This window comes from Pongo abelii, chromosome 17 (assembly GCF_028885655.2).
Source record: "Pongo abelii isolate AG06213 chromosome 17, NHGRI_mPonAbe1-v2.0_pri, whole genome shotgun sequence".
NCBI classification, from domain to species: Eukaryota; Metazoa; Chordata; class Mammalia; order Primates; family Hominidae; genus Pongo; species Pongo abelii.
Window position 1 is genome coordinate 68995845 of NC_072002.2, and position 14995 is coordinate 69010839.

The following is a 14995-nucleotide window of genomic DNA, read 5'->3' on the forward strand; positions in this document are numbered from 1 at the left end:
GATCCTCACCCCCACTCCAGTTGGGACAGTCTGATGGGGCAGGCAGGCACCCTCTACCAATTGGCCTCCCAGGGTCTACAAGTTTCCCTGCTCATCCACCAGCAGGACTGCTTCAAGGAAACTAATGGCCCTAGGGTCCAGGGATCAAAGTGAGCATAAATCAGGAATTCCAAGAAGTATTTATATAGTTTGGCATAAAAGTCCAGGAAAAACAGCAGCCCAAACAGCAGCCCAAACCTAGCCAGTCATATTGCTTTGACTATTCCCCTCTTCTTCGCTGCCTTGGGAACTGGAGGTAGTGGTAATAAAATGTACAGGTGACACTCATGTGGAATTGGTCATACCCCTGACTGCATCATTTAGGGTCTAATTTTAAAAGAACTCAAGAGTTAAGAAATAAACACACCCTTTCTATAGAATGATTTTACTTTTGCTCTGTCTCTCAAAATTTGTTTTAATTTGCTTATAAGCACTCCCTCCCTTCCTTGGTATCAGATTAAGTATGTTTTGATTTTAGAAATTGTTTAATAATGTAATGCCAGTTTTCATAATTAAATATCAATAAATTCAAGTGCTATGAAAGTTACACTCACAAGTTTCAACAGAAAAAGAATGTTAATATTTTGGAGGCCAGGCCAGGTACAGGTAATGGTTTGTAAAGTATTACAAACCCTTTCATTAAGCAACTCTGCCTAGAAGCTGCCTCTCACTGTAGCCAAGAGTCTGACCTGCACCTGATAACTCAGTAAGCTAGTGGACATTAGAGAGTGCCAAACATCCTTTAAAAAACAATAAACATGGACGCCCTCTAGTAACACCTGAAGGGTACTTGTGTATCTGACTCATGCCCAAGGGAAGAAAAGGCCTTATTCTTATAGAACTATCAAAAGTCCGAGTCACAGGCAAGGAAAAAAAAAATTACACATGCTAGATGATATTTAGCAGAAATTCTTAGAAATTCTGGTGAAAGCACAATTCTCCAGAGGCAATTGTCCAGAGGCAATAGTTCATACTGCAAATGTATGCGCTATCTTCCTCCACCTCCATGTCAAACCTAAGGCCCAGGGATTAGAGTTGAATGTAAATCAGAGGAAGGCTAACGAGGGGTTCTTTATTGTGTGTGCTCTTCAACAGAAAGAATTCCAATCAGTCTGTGAATATAATCATTTATTTGTCTTTACAGTGATGATGGAAGAATGTACAGGTGTCCCCTTTCAATAAAGTATAAAAATATGTTTATATACAGTGAAGTCACAATAATCTTTAACTGGGAAATTTATTTAGAATTCCTGATCTGTTCTTATTAAAACTGTGGGGGAAACAAATGTTTTACGTAAGTGCTACATTTCCAGTAGATTGCACCTGGCATCAAAAGCTCAGCTTCATCTTAGGGTCCTGCTTGATATTACAAAAGACTAATTTTAAGTCCTAGGACTCAAAATAAACATGATTTTTTGAATAATAGATATATACATCAAAAATACATCTAAAAAGGCATTGGTTAGTGCTATTAAAAAGCTCTATGTGCTCGGGTACATTTTTTTTCTTACAGGCAAAAGCCAGTGGAAACATTTTTGTTCAATTTCTAGGAATTTTCTCTTGGGGAAAGTCGGTGTCGGTCGAAAGTTACCTGTAAAAAAAAAAAAAAAAAAAAAAAAAAAAAGAACAAACTTAAGTAATCCAATGATTTATCAGGTGAGAGGTCACAATACTCAAAAAAGAATTAGAGATTGAATTCCACTTAGAACCATGCTTTTACAGCCTCGATGAACATGTAGTTACAACACCTCATAAATAAAAAGTGCTCAACATATCCCCTCATTGTTTCATTTTATTTTGATGATAACCTTTACTATCCTGTTAATTTTCCAGAGAAATCATATGTATTCTTCTATATCTTTACGCAAATATTTTCTAACTACAATTAACTACATCAGAATAAAAACAGAATTCCAAGGGCATACAAATGAAAAAGCAGAACAGATACAGACCAATCCAAATATATTTTGAGAAAATGTAGAAAAATTTCTACTCAAGATACTTTATTTTACTTCACAATTTCTTTCACATGAGAGCATTTACAGATGACACGTATGCAGCGAGTCTTCCTATTGTTTAACCCGGGTGAAATGGCACTGTGCAACTGCAAACTGAACTATTTATGTATTTGATATCCTATCTCATGAATAGCTAAATATATTCACACCTTTGTTTTTATAGTCATCTTCTTCTTACAATCACTCCTAAAATGTTTGTCTAATATCCTGGCACTCTCTAGGATTGTAAAATTTAAGTAACACAGTAAATTGCGACCTGTTATTTAACTAACCAAATAAATAAATGAATAAACATCCACCTTACTAATAAGGAGGATTAGAAAGAGCTGAGGCATGATGAGGCTGGCCGACCTGAAGGGACCTTGGTTATCTCTTATGAGCCTGTGAAGATGGCCACGTCCCACCCTTTGCCCAACTAAGTCCTACCTATACCACAGGTTATTATGGACAGCTGATTAAGTCATGTGGTCATGCTTTAGTTTATTAAAACTTTTAGGTATATGTGGGGTTATTTGAGTAAGGTAAATGTAATTTTCATAATTAAGAAGTACATCTAAATCTTCCCCAATCTATAAGTCTACTGGCTTGCTCTAATAATGCCATTCTCAAGTTTGGAAGATTACATAAATAATTTGAATCTCTCCCTACCTAACATGCCAAAATAATGGCTACTTTTAAAGAACTGATTAAAATTCTAATCATTCAACATTAGTTTGTTATTACTATTATCCACATTTGTGCAAGGCAATGAGCAGTTGCCAACCTCTATGTAAGTATAGTGCCAGTGCCTACAACACAGCCTCACTCACATAAACAAGGGTATAGCCTGGATGTCAATCTGCAAAGTAATCTGTAAAGGAAGCAAAAGTCGGCCGGTGGCTCATGCTATAATCCCAGCACTTTGGGAGGCTGAGACAGGCGGATCACCTGAGGTCAGGAGTTCAAGACCAGCCTGCCCAACATGGCGAAAACCGTCTCTAGTAAAAATACAAAAAATTAGCTGGGCATGGTGTCAGGCACCTGTAATTCCAGCTACTTGGGAGGCTGAGGCAGGAGAATCACTTGAACCCGGGAGGCAGAGGTTGCAGTGAGCTGAGATTGCACCCCTGTACTCCAGCCTGGATGACAAGAGCGAAACTCCGTCTCAAAAATAATAATTAAAAAAAAGGAAGCAGAAGTCTAGTAAAACCTCAATTAGGTGACCCTTGATTATCTGAAATGATTTCATGAGAAAAGTCTAGAAAAAAAACAAAAAGCCCTGACAGAAGAGAAGGGCTTTCTGAGAGTCCATTCTGAAGCAACAGTGCAGAAGCTGGATCAGGTGAGATCCAGATCCCTCTGTGCTCCAGAGACGGTGTGGCTGAAGCCATGGACAGTAGAAACACACTTCAGACTTCCCTCTGAAAGACTTCCGGCATATTAAGTATACTAATCAAAGTCCATAAATACATCCTTGCCAGCTTGGAAAACAAAATCCAAGTACCAACACAGCATCTTCATGTCTTCAATAAGGGAAGAGAAAAGAGCTAAAACAGCACTGAACTTGATTGAAACGATTCTTTTTTTTTTTTTTTTTTTTTTTTTTGAGATGGAGTCTCACTCTGTCAACCAGGCTGTAGTGCAGTGGCGCGATCTTGGCTCACTGCAACCTCCGCCTCCCAGGTTCAAGCGATTCTCCTGCCTCAGCCTCTCAAGTAGTTGGGATTACAGGTGCCCGCCACCATGCCCAGCTAATTTTTGTATTTTTAGTAGAGACAGGGTTTCGTCATGTTGGCCAGGCTGGTCTCAAACTCCTGACCTCAGGACATCCACCCACCTTAGCCTCCCAAAGTGCTGGGATTACAGGCGTGAGCCACCACAGCCAGCCTGAAATGATTCTGTATGGTCAGGAAACTGTGACCCAGAAGTGAGTGCTGCCATGGATGGACATGTAAATGTAAGACATTATATGTGTTATTGGATTTTGGTCTTGCTGTGGCATGAAAGATAAAGGCACTCATGGAAGGAGGTAATTGTGTTAACAATTAAACTCACCCTCCCTGCAATCCCTACCCTTAGCCTGTTCCCTACCAAACAGAGTTCCCTCCCACCCAGCTCAAGTGATGGCTCAAGTGAAAACCCTGAGGCATCCTCGCCACTCTCTCACCCTCACTTCCAGGCAGTCACCTGGTCACGTGATTCTTTCTCCAGATATATCTCAGGTCTACCCATCTCTTCTTCTCCCAACCCATTGGCATATCAACATCTTCCTAAAGCCACCATCATCTCTTGTGAGACTACCGCAGCAACATCCCAACTGGTCTCCTTGCTTCCAAGCTTTCCCTACTCCAATCCTTGTATTCATGCAGTAGTCATAGGGCTCTTATAAAGAAGCAAATCTGATCATGCTACTGACTCTTCAGTGATTCCTGCTAATTTTCATGATCAATCTCAAGGGGTCATCAATCTCCCTAACAACCCACAGGTCCTACGTGACTAGGTTCACCACCCACACATTCCCCCCGCCCATCCCCAGACATACTACGTTCCAACCACGTGGATAATTTCTTCATTCCTTAAAGAAACCAAGTTTCTCCTTGCTGTTCCTTCTAATGGGAACACTTTTACCCAAACCTCTCCTGGCTCACTCCTATATATCTTTCAGGCTCAACGTAAATGTCACTTTCTCAGAGAGGCTCGGTTGACCCTTGACATCATATTAGCACCCCATCCCTCCCTCTGTTTTGGCTTCAAAGGAAACTAGTAAATAATTGGTTTTGGGGTGCCAAAAAGGAAGACATGGCCTGCCGAAACAAAGCAGGATAGAAGCCGGGAAGCAAGACGCCACAGAAAGCCTTAAGATCTGCACGTGCTCCTCTGAAGACAAGGTATGCCCATGGCACAGAGCCATGAGCCTGGAATGTGAGTTTGAGATAAGATCAAAATGTGCATTTTTGTTGCTGTTTTTTGAGTCAGAGTCTTACTCTATCCCAGGCTGGAGTGTAGTGGCACAATCTCGGCTCACTGCAACCTCTGCCTCCCGGGTTCAAGCAATTCTCATGTCTCAGCCTCCCGAGTAGTTAGAATTACAAAATTCCAGCTATTCTACCACGCCCAGCTAATTTTTATATTTTTGGTAGAGACAAGGTTTCACCATGTTGGCCAAGCTGGTCTCAAACTCCTGACCTCAAGTGATCCGCCTGCCTTGGTATGCCAAAGCGCTGAGATTACAGGCATGAGCCACCAAACCCAGCCTAAAAATGTGTATTTTTTAAGGTAAAGTATTTATTATACTTTTTAGTGTCCTTGTTCTCCCTGCAGCAAATCTGTGCTAGGGAGAATCTAAGAAGAAAAAGAAAGAGATTTTGCCTGCTTTGCCACCATTATTTTAAAGAGGAAGCAATATGCCCTGGAGGCTACCATGATGGAGATGACAGTCACCTTCCTCTCCTGGGGCTGTTCCTCCCTACCTGAAAAAGTCCTTTTCTTCTGCTGCTGCTCTTCTCTAGTGACACCTTAGAGGCTTTCCACCTGGTTTTAATAAAGGAGACTAGATCCCTTGCAAGTGACTGCAGGGGTGTGAATGTCCTCCCAGTATGAGAACAAAAGGATGCAATAACTTATATGGTCCTTCAATCCAGAGAGAAGAACGAAACAACAGCACATGCAGAACCCGAGCAGAGGAGTAGCTTTTTCATTCACTGCTGAGGAAGCTAAAGGGAAAATAACAAGAAAATATGCAACACCTTTTTTTTTTTTTTTCTGAGATGGGGTTTCACTCTGTCACTCAGGCTGGAGAACAGTGGCACAATTTTGGCTCACTGCAATTTCTGCCTCCCAGTCTCGAGTGATCCTCTCCCCTTAGCCTCCTGAGTAGCTGGGACCACACGCACACAACACCACACCCAGTTAATTTTTTGTATTTTGGGTAGAGATGGGGTTTTGCCCTGTTGCTCAAGCTGGTCTCGAACTACTGAGCTCAATTGATCGCCCGCCTCAGCCACCCAAGTGCTGGGATTAGAGGCAGAAGCCACTGTGTCCGGCCAAGAAAACACATCTTAAGTTCTAAGTCACTCTCTCTGATGTCAGTTTACCTGATCATATTCTTAGGCTTCATCTCCACTGTCCATTTCAATATCCATCTCTTCTGTATCAGCAGCTCTCGACAAGATGTCTGCCATCAGTGCTTCTTCCAATTTCTTGCGTACTTGCTGTACTCGCTCTTCCTGTTTCCTTTTTAAAAACAGAATAAAAAGGCACTGAGAATTTGGCAAGTAATGACAATATGAATCTGCTACAGAAGTTTATCCTTACTTCAAAATCATTAAATTCCTAAGAAGAATAGACTTCCTTTTCAGATTTTTGCAGAGGCTGCTTCTACACACAAATCAAACCTCACCAATGAGCCTTGCCAAAAAGAGGAATGTTCACACAGGCAGTTATCCCTCAACACACATGAAATTCTAGAAAGAGCAGATTGACGTCAGTGACCTTTTCTTCAACTTCGAAAATGTCAGCTGTGTCAAGATTTGGGTTTATTCCTATAAGGACAATTAGAAATAACTTAGAAGCAGGAATAAAACATGGAGGGAACATAAATAACGAAGGAAAAGTGACTTGTTCATAGAAGCACTGAGAAAGATGGAGGAAGCAGAGACGTGATAAGCTGGGATTTGATTGACATTCTGCGGCTAGGTTAGTTAGGAGAGAGCTCTCTCCTGGGTTCCCAGGTCTCCAGGCAACAGGTCAGCATGAAGGAGCCAAGACCACATGATCCTGCACACCGAGGACAGACACTGAAAAGCCTCTCTTCAAATGAGAAAGTGAGTTACTTAAGAACATGCCATGAGTTTCTCTGTGTCTTGGTGATTACAAAGGAACCTCAAAAGTGAGGGTTAATAATTCCAAGTCATTAAAAAGGCTCTGAACCATTAGAGCACAGGAAGAAAGGCTATCAGTATACACTTATCTTTAAAAAGTAAAAAAAAAAAAAAAAAAGAAAGTAGATCCCCCAGAGGGTAAGAGATAAAATTCCTAATACGGGTTTAGCAAGCAAAGCTCGGTAAATAGAAATTGACATCCAGAACCAAGTAGAGAAGCAAAGGTTGAAGAAAGAGAAGAGAGAAGACTGGTAGGAAAAGGTTCCAGTGGGAACAAGAACAGAAGGCAATGGCAGAGGAGGGAGGGTCAGCAGAGCAGAAAAGGGGGAAAACCTCTTGAGACCAGAAGAAAGGAGATAAGGAAAGATGCAGACAGGGAGATGAAGATGCAACAAGTAATATACTAAGGGTTCTACTGAAAAAAAAAAAAAAAAGTAATTTTCTCTACCAATAACTGAGGAAGACAGATTGCAACGATTCCCAAACCTGGGACAGCAGAGAGGTAGAGGAGCAATGCTATAGAAGATTGCACTAAGGGTCCCTGAGTATTCACTCCATAGGGGCTCAACCAGCTGCCAAGTTATATTCAGTCTACTCAAGATCACACCCCTTTGACCAAATAAGACTACGTCCAAGGTAGTGAAGGTAACATATATGTACTGCTTCCCACAAAAACTTTGGATATCTTTATTAAACTCCAAAACACCACAAAGAGTTAAAAGGTATAGACTTCCACTTATTAAATGAATTTTCAAAAAGAAGGAAGCTGTCACTGGGTTAGTCTTAGCTCTATAGCCTCTGTCATATTAAAAGAAACTGGAATTCGACAGATTTTCATGTCATGGGGCAGGGTCAAGCAGAACACATTTGTTTATTTCTTATACAGTTAGTCTCACCTCTGGGTCAGTGACTCAAAGTTTATGACAAATGACATATCGGTTTCACTGGCAGTCTCTCACTAATAAGAGTACAAGAATCTTCACAGCTGTCCTAGAGTAACCTCATTAGGAAGATGGAGAAAATGGAGCAAATGGCACCATACGCAGTAATTTGGATGGAGAATTTTATCTTAAACTCTAACATTTGCCATTGATTTTATTCTATCTTGAGCATTACTTTCCACATTTGTGAAAGCTGAAATTTAATCATTTGCCCGTTGCTGTAGGCAGAATTGTAAGATGGTCCCCAACAGTCCCTTTTCCCCAAAACCACCCTTAACGTGCACTCTTTATATAATTCTCTCCCCTTAAGGGTGAGCAGAACTTGTGAATATGATGGGATATCTCTGCATGATTAGGTTACCAATCAACTGATTTTTGAGTCAATCAAGAGAGAGATTATTGTAGTGGGCCTGACCTAATAGGACCCCTTAGTGGAGCTGGGATCTTCCTGACAGAAGCATAAAGGGGCACATGGAGGAGCCACGAGACAAGGAACTACAGGCAGCTTCCAGGAGCTAAGACAGCCACCATCCCATAGCCAAGAAGAGAACAGCGGCCTTAGCCCTAAAACACAAGGCATGAATTCTGCAACCACCATATGAGCTTGAAAGAGAACCCCAAGCTTCAGAAGGGAACACAGCCTGGTGACACTTTTAAGACCCAAACACAGAACCCAGTCACACCAGGCCCAGACTTCTGACCCCACAGAACTTTAAGCTACTAAATGGGTATTGTTTTAAGCTGCAAAGTTTGTGAGAATTTGTTACAAAGTATTAAAAAATGAAAGTACTCATCAATGCAAACATTATCAAATATGCTAAAAATATTTGAGATATATCTTGCTGGGGTTTTCAGTTGGAGGTTTAATGTAGACAGACTATTGGATACTCAATTAGGTAAAGAGTAACAGTTCCATTTGCAGTAATTTATTTTGAAGATGTACTAATTCAACAAGGAGTATTTGCTTCCTAATTTCTGTCATGACAATTAAATCAAATGAGCAATTTGTTAGACAAATTTACCCAAAAGGGAAATCATCCAGAATTGGCTTTGAGATAGTTTCCTCAACTATCAAAAGAACTAGTGTTGAAGCCGTCAACATTCCTGTGATATAACTCAGAGAACCTCTGTCAACACGCATAAGGACCTGGCAGAATCCCTGCTGATTAATTCAGTATTCATTCCAAGATGGAAAAGAACTTGTCTCTGGAGTAATTTTCTTCCTCAAGGGTAAGAACAATCCAATGAGTAAGCTGATTCCTTTCATTGATTTTACATTTTGTTTTCTTAAAAAATAAAGTTTTTAAAAAACTTTATTCATATTCATATGCAATCAAGGCATATGAATACAACTTTGCACCACTTTTTATCTTTGCAAAATAATTACTTTAAGACCCAAGAAGGGCTTTCCCATTATAAACCTAGCTAGACTTACCCATTTAAAAACATTTTCATGTCAACTTTGTATGGATTTTTTTTAAAAATACAAATATAGGCTGGGCGTGGTGGCTCACACCTGTGACACCTGTAATCCCAGCACTTTGGGAGGCCGAAGCAGGCGGATCATGACATCAAGAGTTCAAGACCAGCCTGGCCAATATGGTGAAACCCTGTCTCTACTAAAAATAAAAAAATTAGCTGGGCATAGTGGCGCTCGCCTGTAGTCCCAGCTACTCGGGTGGCTGAGGCAGGAGAATTGCTTGAACCCAAGAGGCGGAGGTTGCAGTGAGCTGAGATCATGCCACTCCACTCCAGCCTGGGCAACAGAGCAAAACTCTGTCTCAAAAAACAAACAAACAAAGGAACAAATATAAAACATTTTAAAATTATATGATTCGAAAGTGTCATCTGCTGATTTTATCTGGGAATAATACTCTAATTAAACTGATTTACATTCAGGGGACAGAAATAGTGAAGTATACACAAGGTCATATTTTTAATATACTATAATATAATATACTATAATATAATATAAATGCAATATACTACAGTATCACTATAAAGTAATGATATTGAGGTCATAAAACCCATATAAGAATTGCTCTGTGGTCTTACTAACTGGAGTACTTTTGCTTTTCCTGTGCAATGGTTTGCTTCTACTTTCTGGGTTCTACGAATCTGAGCTGGATGTTTTCCTTTTACCATTTGCTGCTGAAACCCTAACTTGTGAGTCAGCCTTAGAAAGAGTGAAAGATGTCAGTAGACATAGTTTGTGTCTTGTCTCATTCCTGGCTCTGTTTTATTGCTTTACCTGTGGCTTCTTCTTTCTTACTTGCTTCTCTTCTTGCTCTACCGTGTCACAAGTAAGTTTAAGAGCAGCATCACTATCATCTGATTTAAAGAGAGATTGGTTTCCAGACAAACCAATGAAGGAGGCAATCAGAAAAGGCATAACTGAGTGAAAGGGGTTCTTTATTTTTATTTTTCTAAGACAGGATCTAGCTCTGTCACCACGGCTGGAGTGCAGGGATGTGACCACGGCTCACTGGAGCCTCAACCTCCCATGCTCAAGCAGTCCTCCCACCTCAATCTCCCAAGTAGCTGGGACTACAGTTACATACTACCACGCCTCACTAATTTTTAAAAATTTTTTGTGGGAATGGGGTCTCACTATGTTGCCCAGGCTGGTCTCAAACTCCTGGGCTCAAGCGATCCTCCCACCTCGGCCTCCCAAAGTGCTGGGATTATAGGCATGAGCCACTGTGTCTGGCAGAAGGAGGTTCTTTAGAATAGAAAGTCAGAATCCCAAATTGCAAAAGACACTGTAAAAATGATGCTTAGGAAATATAACTGATCTGGTGCCTGTCCTTTGGACATGACCATGATGATACCCCTGGCATGCAGCATTTATACCCCTTTCAAGCATGTATTTGTTATAATAGTCTTTTTTCACCTTCTATCAGTTTCTGAAAAACTCTGTTAAAAAAGAAAAAGTATAACTTTCTAGGTGATATATCACTTACTAGATATGCCACTAAACCTAATGAACAGTATAAAATTTACCCAAATGTAAAAACCCAAGTTTATGAAGTCATGTTAAACTGCATTACCTGATGTCTTCATCTGTGACAATAAAAGCTTTGCAGAGGGGTTGAGATGTGTTAAGCCAAACAGCGGGGTTCTTTTCCACAGCAGCGGAGACTTGCCCTGTGATTGGCGCAGAGCTTGTGTGCAAAGCACTGGCAACAGCAGATAAAAGGGTCTCATCATTGCTACCTGGACCAACTCCTGCAATGAGAAACAAGTACTAGTTAAAGGAAATGTCTCAATGTGCTGAGCAAACTTTATGTGACCTAAAACAACTGATATTTTTATATTCATTTAGGATCATATATGTAAAACTGACATAAGACAAAGCCGCAAAAGATAATATATCTACTTAATAGATATGACACACTAAAGAATTCACACTAAAGAAATAGTAACAAAATAGCTGAGCATTTTTTCTTACTTTAAAAAACAAATCCTCATGCTTGCTGTAAGCTTATAGCTGAGCATTTTAATAATACTTTACCAGAACTTTAAAATGCATTTTCCAAGGTACTAAACTTTTAAAAAGTTGGCTATATTTCCTCAAGCAATGTTAATTATTTTAATGAGGTAAGACCTTGTGAAGCGACTATACTCAAGTATCCCTTTTAATGTATTCCTAGAGTACTGGTATAGTTCCTCCTTGTAGCTTTTAACATTAATTTCCACCAATATCTCAACAATTATCTTCTTTGTCTCAGGATTCAAAGAAAAAGCCAATGCAAGCAAGCTGTACCTGTGGCTTTAACAGCTTTTTTCATAAACCTAACAAAATATCCAAAATCAGAGAATTAATAACTGCACACTTTGATTACTTGTAAGATACTGGCACCATGGTCACATTTAAATGCAATGCTTAAAGTCCTAAACCTGTTTAACTAGTTAAGGCCAACATTTCCAAGAACATAAAGGGATAAGGCAATAATCTAACCATGAATTATGAGGATTTTTGAGCAATCCACAATATATCAAGCTTTAGAAGCCAGTTTTAATACTTGAAAAATAACTCTTCTCTAGAACTTGGAGTTCTCATATAGCATGAAATGTAGACTAGTGACTGAGTTTTCCACCCCAGATCCCACTGGCTGCTGTTGCTGGACCAAAGTGCATCTGTTCCCACTGCTACTTAGAGCACCAGTTTGTGGAGGGAGGGGCAGAAGGAGAGCTGTTAGTTGTTCTTTTGGGAAGAGGATGAGAGAAAGAGCAGGTGGTAGGGCCAGATGCTGCTATAAGCAGGAAGCTTTGAGAAATTCTGTTACTCATCCGCATCCAGTGCTAAAAGCAGCACATGGGTTAGCTTCTATGATGAACCTAACCTAAAGCCAAAATTTTTACAAAGACAAAAATCTAAGATAATATACTACACTGCAGCATCCCTGCAACATACAAGTTTCTCATGTACCTTCTGCCTGGCTTTACTAAAACACAAGAGGTACGTCATCCAGCAAGGCATATGACCTCCCAAAGCAAAGACCTTCTGTCAGTCATTGCTGAATCCACAGCATCTAACAGAGTGCCTGGCATGCAGCAGGTACTTGATAAATGTCTGCTCAACTGAACTTAGATAATACCTTGAAGACCTTTGGGTAGTTCCATGGTTTTTATAATTTGTTCTGTTACATCTGATGCACTAAGTCCTTGTAGCCTCTTCTCCCAGAAAAGCTGTAAGGCAAAATATCACTGTTAATAGATACATTCTTGAAACAAGAAAGTAGCGCATCGATGCTGTTGAATAATGAAATTTAAATCATTTCAATAGTTTCCTATAATTTCCTCATTTTTTCCTTATAAAAAGCTAAATGATATTCCAAACATGAATTATTTCAACACATCATAATCCTCTTAGACAGCATTGCTCAAAAAAGGTTGTTTTACATAACCTATTCACTTGTTACAGTACTATAGATGGTTATATGCTGTATACTATGTATAGTTTCTTATAAGGTATCTTCCAAAGAAAATAATTTGAATTTTTTAAAGATTCACCTGGCATGAAATTTTAATGCTATGACTTATTAAGGAAAAGAAAACAAATTATATGATGTGTTATCCCCCTTTATCCAATATCATTAGAGAAAGAGCTACTCCAATATAGGATTTTTCCAATACAATGAAGTTTAGCCCTTTAGCACATTTTAAGGGAGAAAAGACCATTTTCAATGAAAAGTTTTCTAAAATGTTTTAGATGCCTCCTTTATTTTTAAAGTGGATGTCACATTCATGAGTGACTCTTTCCCTGCTGCACAGGGCCTGGGTCACCATGCTCACTTAGTAGCCCCAGGTCATCATTATGGACATCAGTGAGTACACTGAGTGGCTCCTCATGCCCTAGGGGCTATGGAGCCTTTTGCTTATTCAAACACTAAATGGTCCAAGGCAACTATGGTTTTTATTTTATATCCTTTTCATATTTGATTCTCTCTCCTAGTTATTACTTTTCACTAATATCACTCATCCATTCAACATATCTTTATTGAGCTCCTACTAGGTGCTGTGCTCACCCTGCAGATGTGACAGTCAGTAAGAGAGACAATGTCACTGTCCTCATGCCTCATCTCTTTTCTAGTCTGTTTCACATTTACTGCAGCCAAAAAAAAACAGATAAAGGAATTCTATAGGACTCTGTATAACTGTCTTTAATCCTGGATACCAGGGCCTGTCACATAGTTGGTACTGAAAAAATATTTGTGGGAATGACTGAAAATGGGAGCAACTGGACTCAGCGTGAGAATCTGGGGGACACACAAACCCATACTGAAATCTCAGCTGCAACACTATCTCTAGATAGACAACCTTGGACAAGGTCTAAACCCATGCTGAAATCTCAGCTGCAACACTCTCTATCTCTAGATAGACGACCTTGGACAAGGTCTATAACCTCTTCAGAATCTTCAATTTATTTCCTCTTCTATAAATGTGGCAACAATGGCTATCACAAAAGATTACTGTGGGAGTTAAATAAGGCAATATGTATAAAGTATCCATTATATACTGGGCACAAGATTTATCACATTTGCTTTTAGCAAACTGTGGCCATTCTGAGGGCTTTGGAGGCTTACATTCTGACTTCTGGATATATGTGAAGTATCAGATAATTGTCCTCCAGACAAATGAGAAGATAAAGTAGTATAATTCTATTTATGTCAGAAGAGCAATATGCTGAATTTGTAATAAGCACAACGCTAGCACCAAGGAAGGCCTTTGGTATATGGTAACATTTCCTTACATCTCCCTGCTAATCACCTTATCAGTAGAATATGTTGTCAATATAAGCAGGTCAACAATATGAGGATATAAATATATTAATCATCATGGATGAAAAGTAGTAAGGTGAAGGTAATAATTGATTAATGCAATAAATGTACCAAGAAAACCTGCCCTGCCTGCTTTCTATTTGCTCTCTGGTGGAATAACGTCATCTGTGTTTTGAATATCACAGCTATAGAAAAAAAAAAAAAGGAAAACAAAACCCAAAACCCAGTTAAATTTCTAATGACAAAGCATCCGGAGAATTAGTGATGATAAGATTAGTAAGTGCTTTTATAATTAAATATAATTAAACATTTATATATATGTGTGTGTGTATATATATATACACAATTATAAAAGCACTTACTAATCTCATAATCACTGATTTGTAAAAATAAATCAACACTACCACATAAAAGCATGGGAATTATGAACAGATACATTGTTTATATTTTACATCTAAAAGTTCCAATTCCAGATATTAAAAAATAATTTGTTTTATTCTATCATTTTTAATTCTCAACTTTCAAACTTCTATCAGTAACAAGGAAAACAATACAAAAAATTTAAAAAGAAAAAATCAGTAAAAATATATCCTGGACTGAAATACAAGTATATGGCTCTAGCTTATATCACATCCTGGTACCACCACATGTCATCTGATACCCTGCAACTATGGCTGAAGTTAGAATCTGATATGTGTGGATGCCCTCTTTATAAGAGAGGACATAAGAAACTAAGATTTTGTATATGCTCTTTCAATAGTAAAAGCACCATTTCCAGAGTCCAGGAGCAAAAATAATAAAATTGTTATGCCACGAAAATGGAGATACATATATATATATATATATATATATAT

General features: G+C 39.1%; 1 protein-coding gene across 1 annotated transcript in view; it reads right to left on the reverse strand.

The window, feature by feature from the left end:
* Nucleotides 1-1150: 1150 nt before the first annotated feature.
* MBD2 (methyl-CpG binding domain protein 2) overlaps nt 1151-14995 on the reverse strand; it is a 69764-nt gene continuing 55919 nt past the window's right edge. The window contains exons 4-7 of the mRNA XM_024236021.3: nt 12459-12549; nt 10908-11085; nt 6131-6269; nt 1151-1630 (exon numbers count right to left, since the gene is read on the reverse strand). Coding sequence (XP_024091789.1) covers nt 6143-6269; nt 10908-11085; nt 12459-12549 — 396 coding nt within the window. The 3' untranslated portion in view covers nt 1151-1630; nt 6131-6142. The remainder of the gene's footprint in view (nt 1631-6130; nt 6270-10907; nt 11086-12458; nt 12550-14995) is intronic.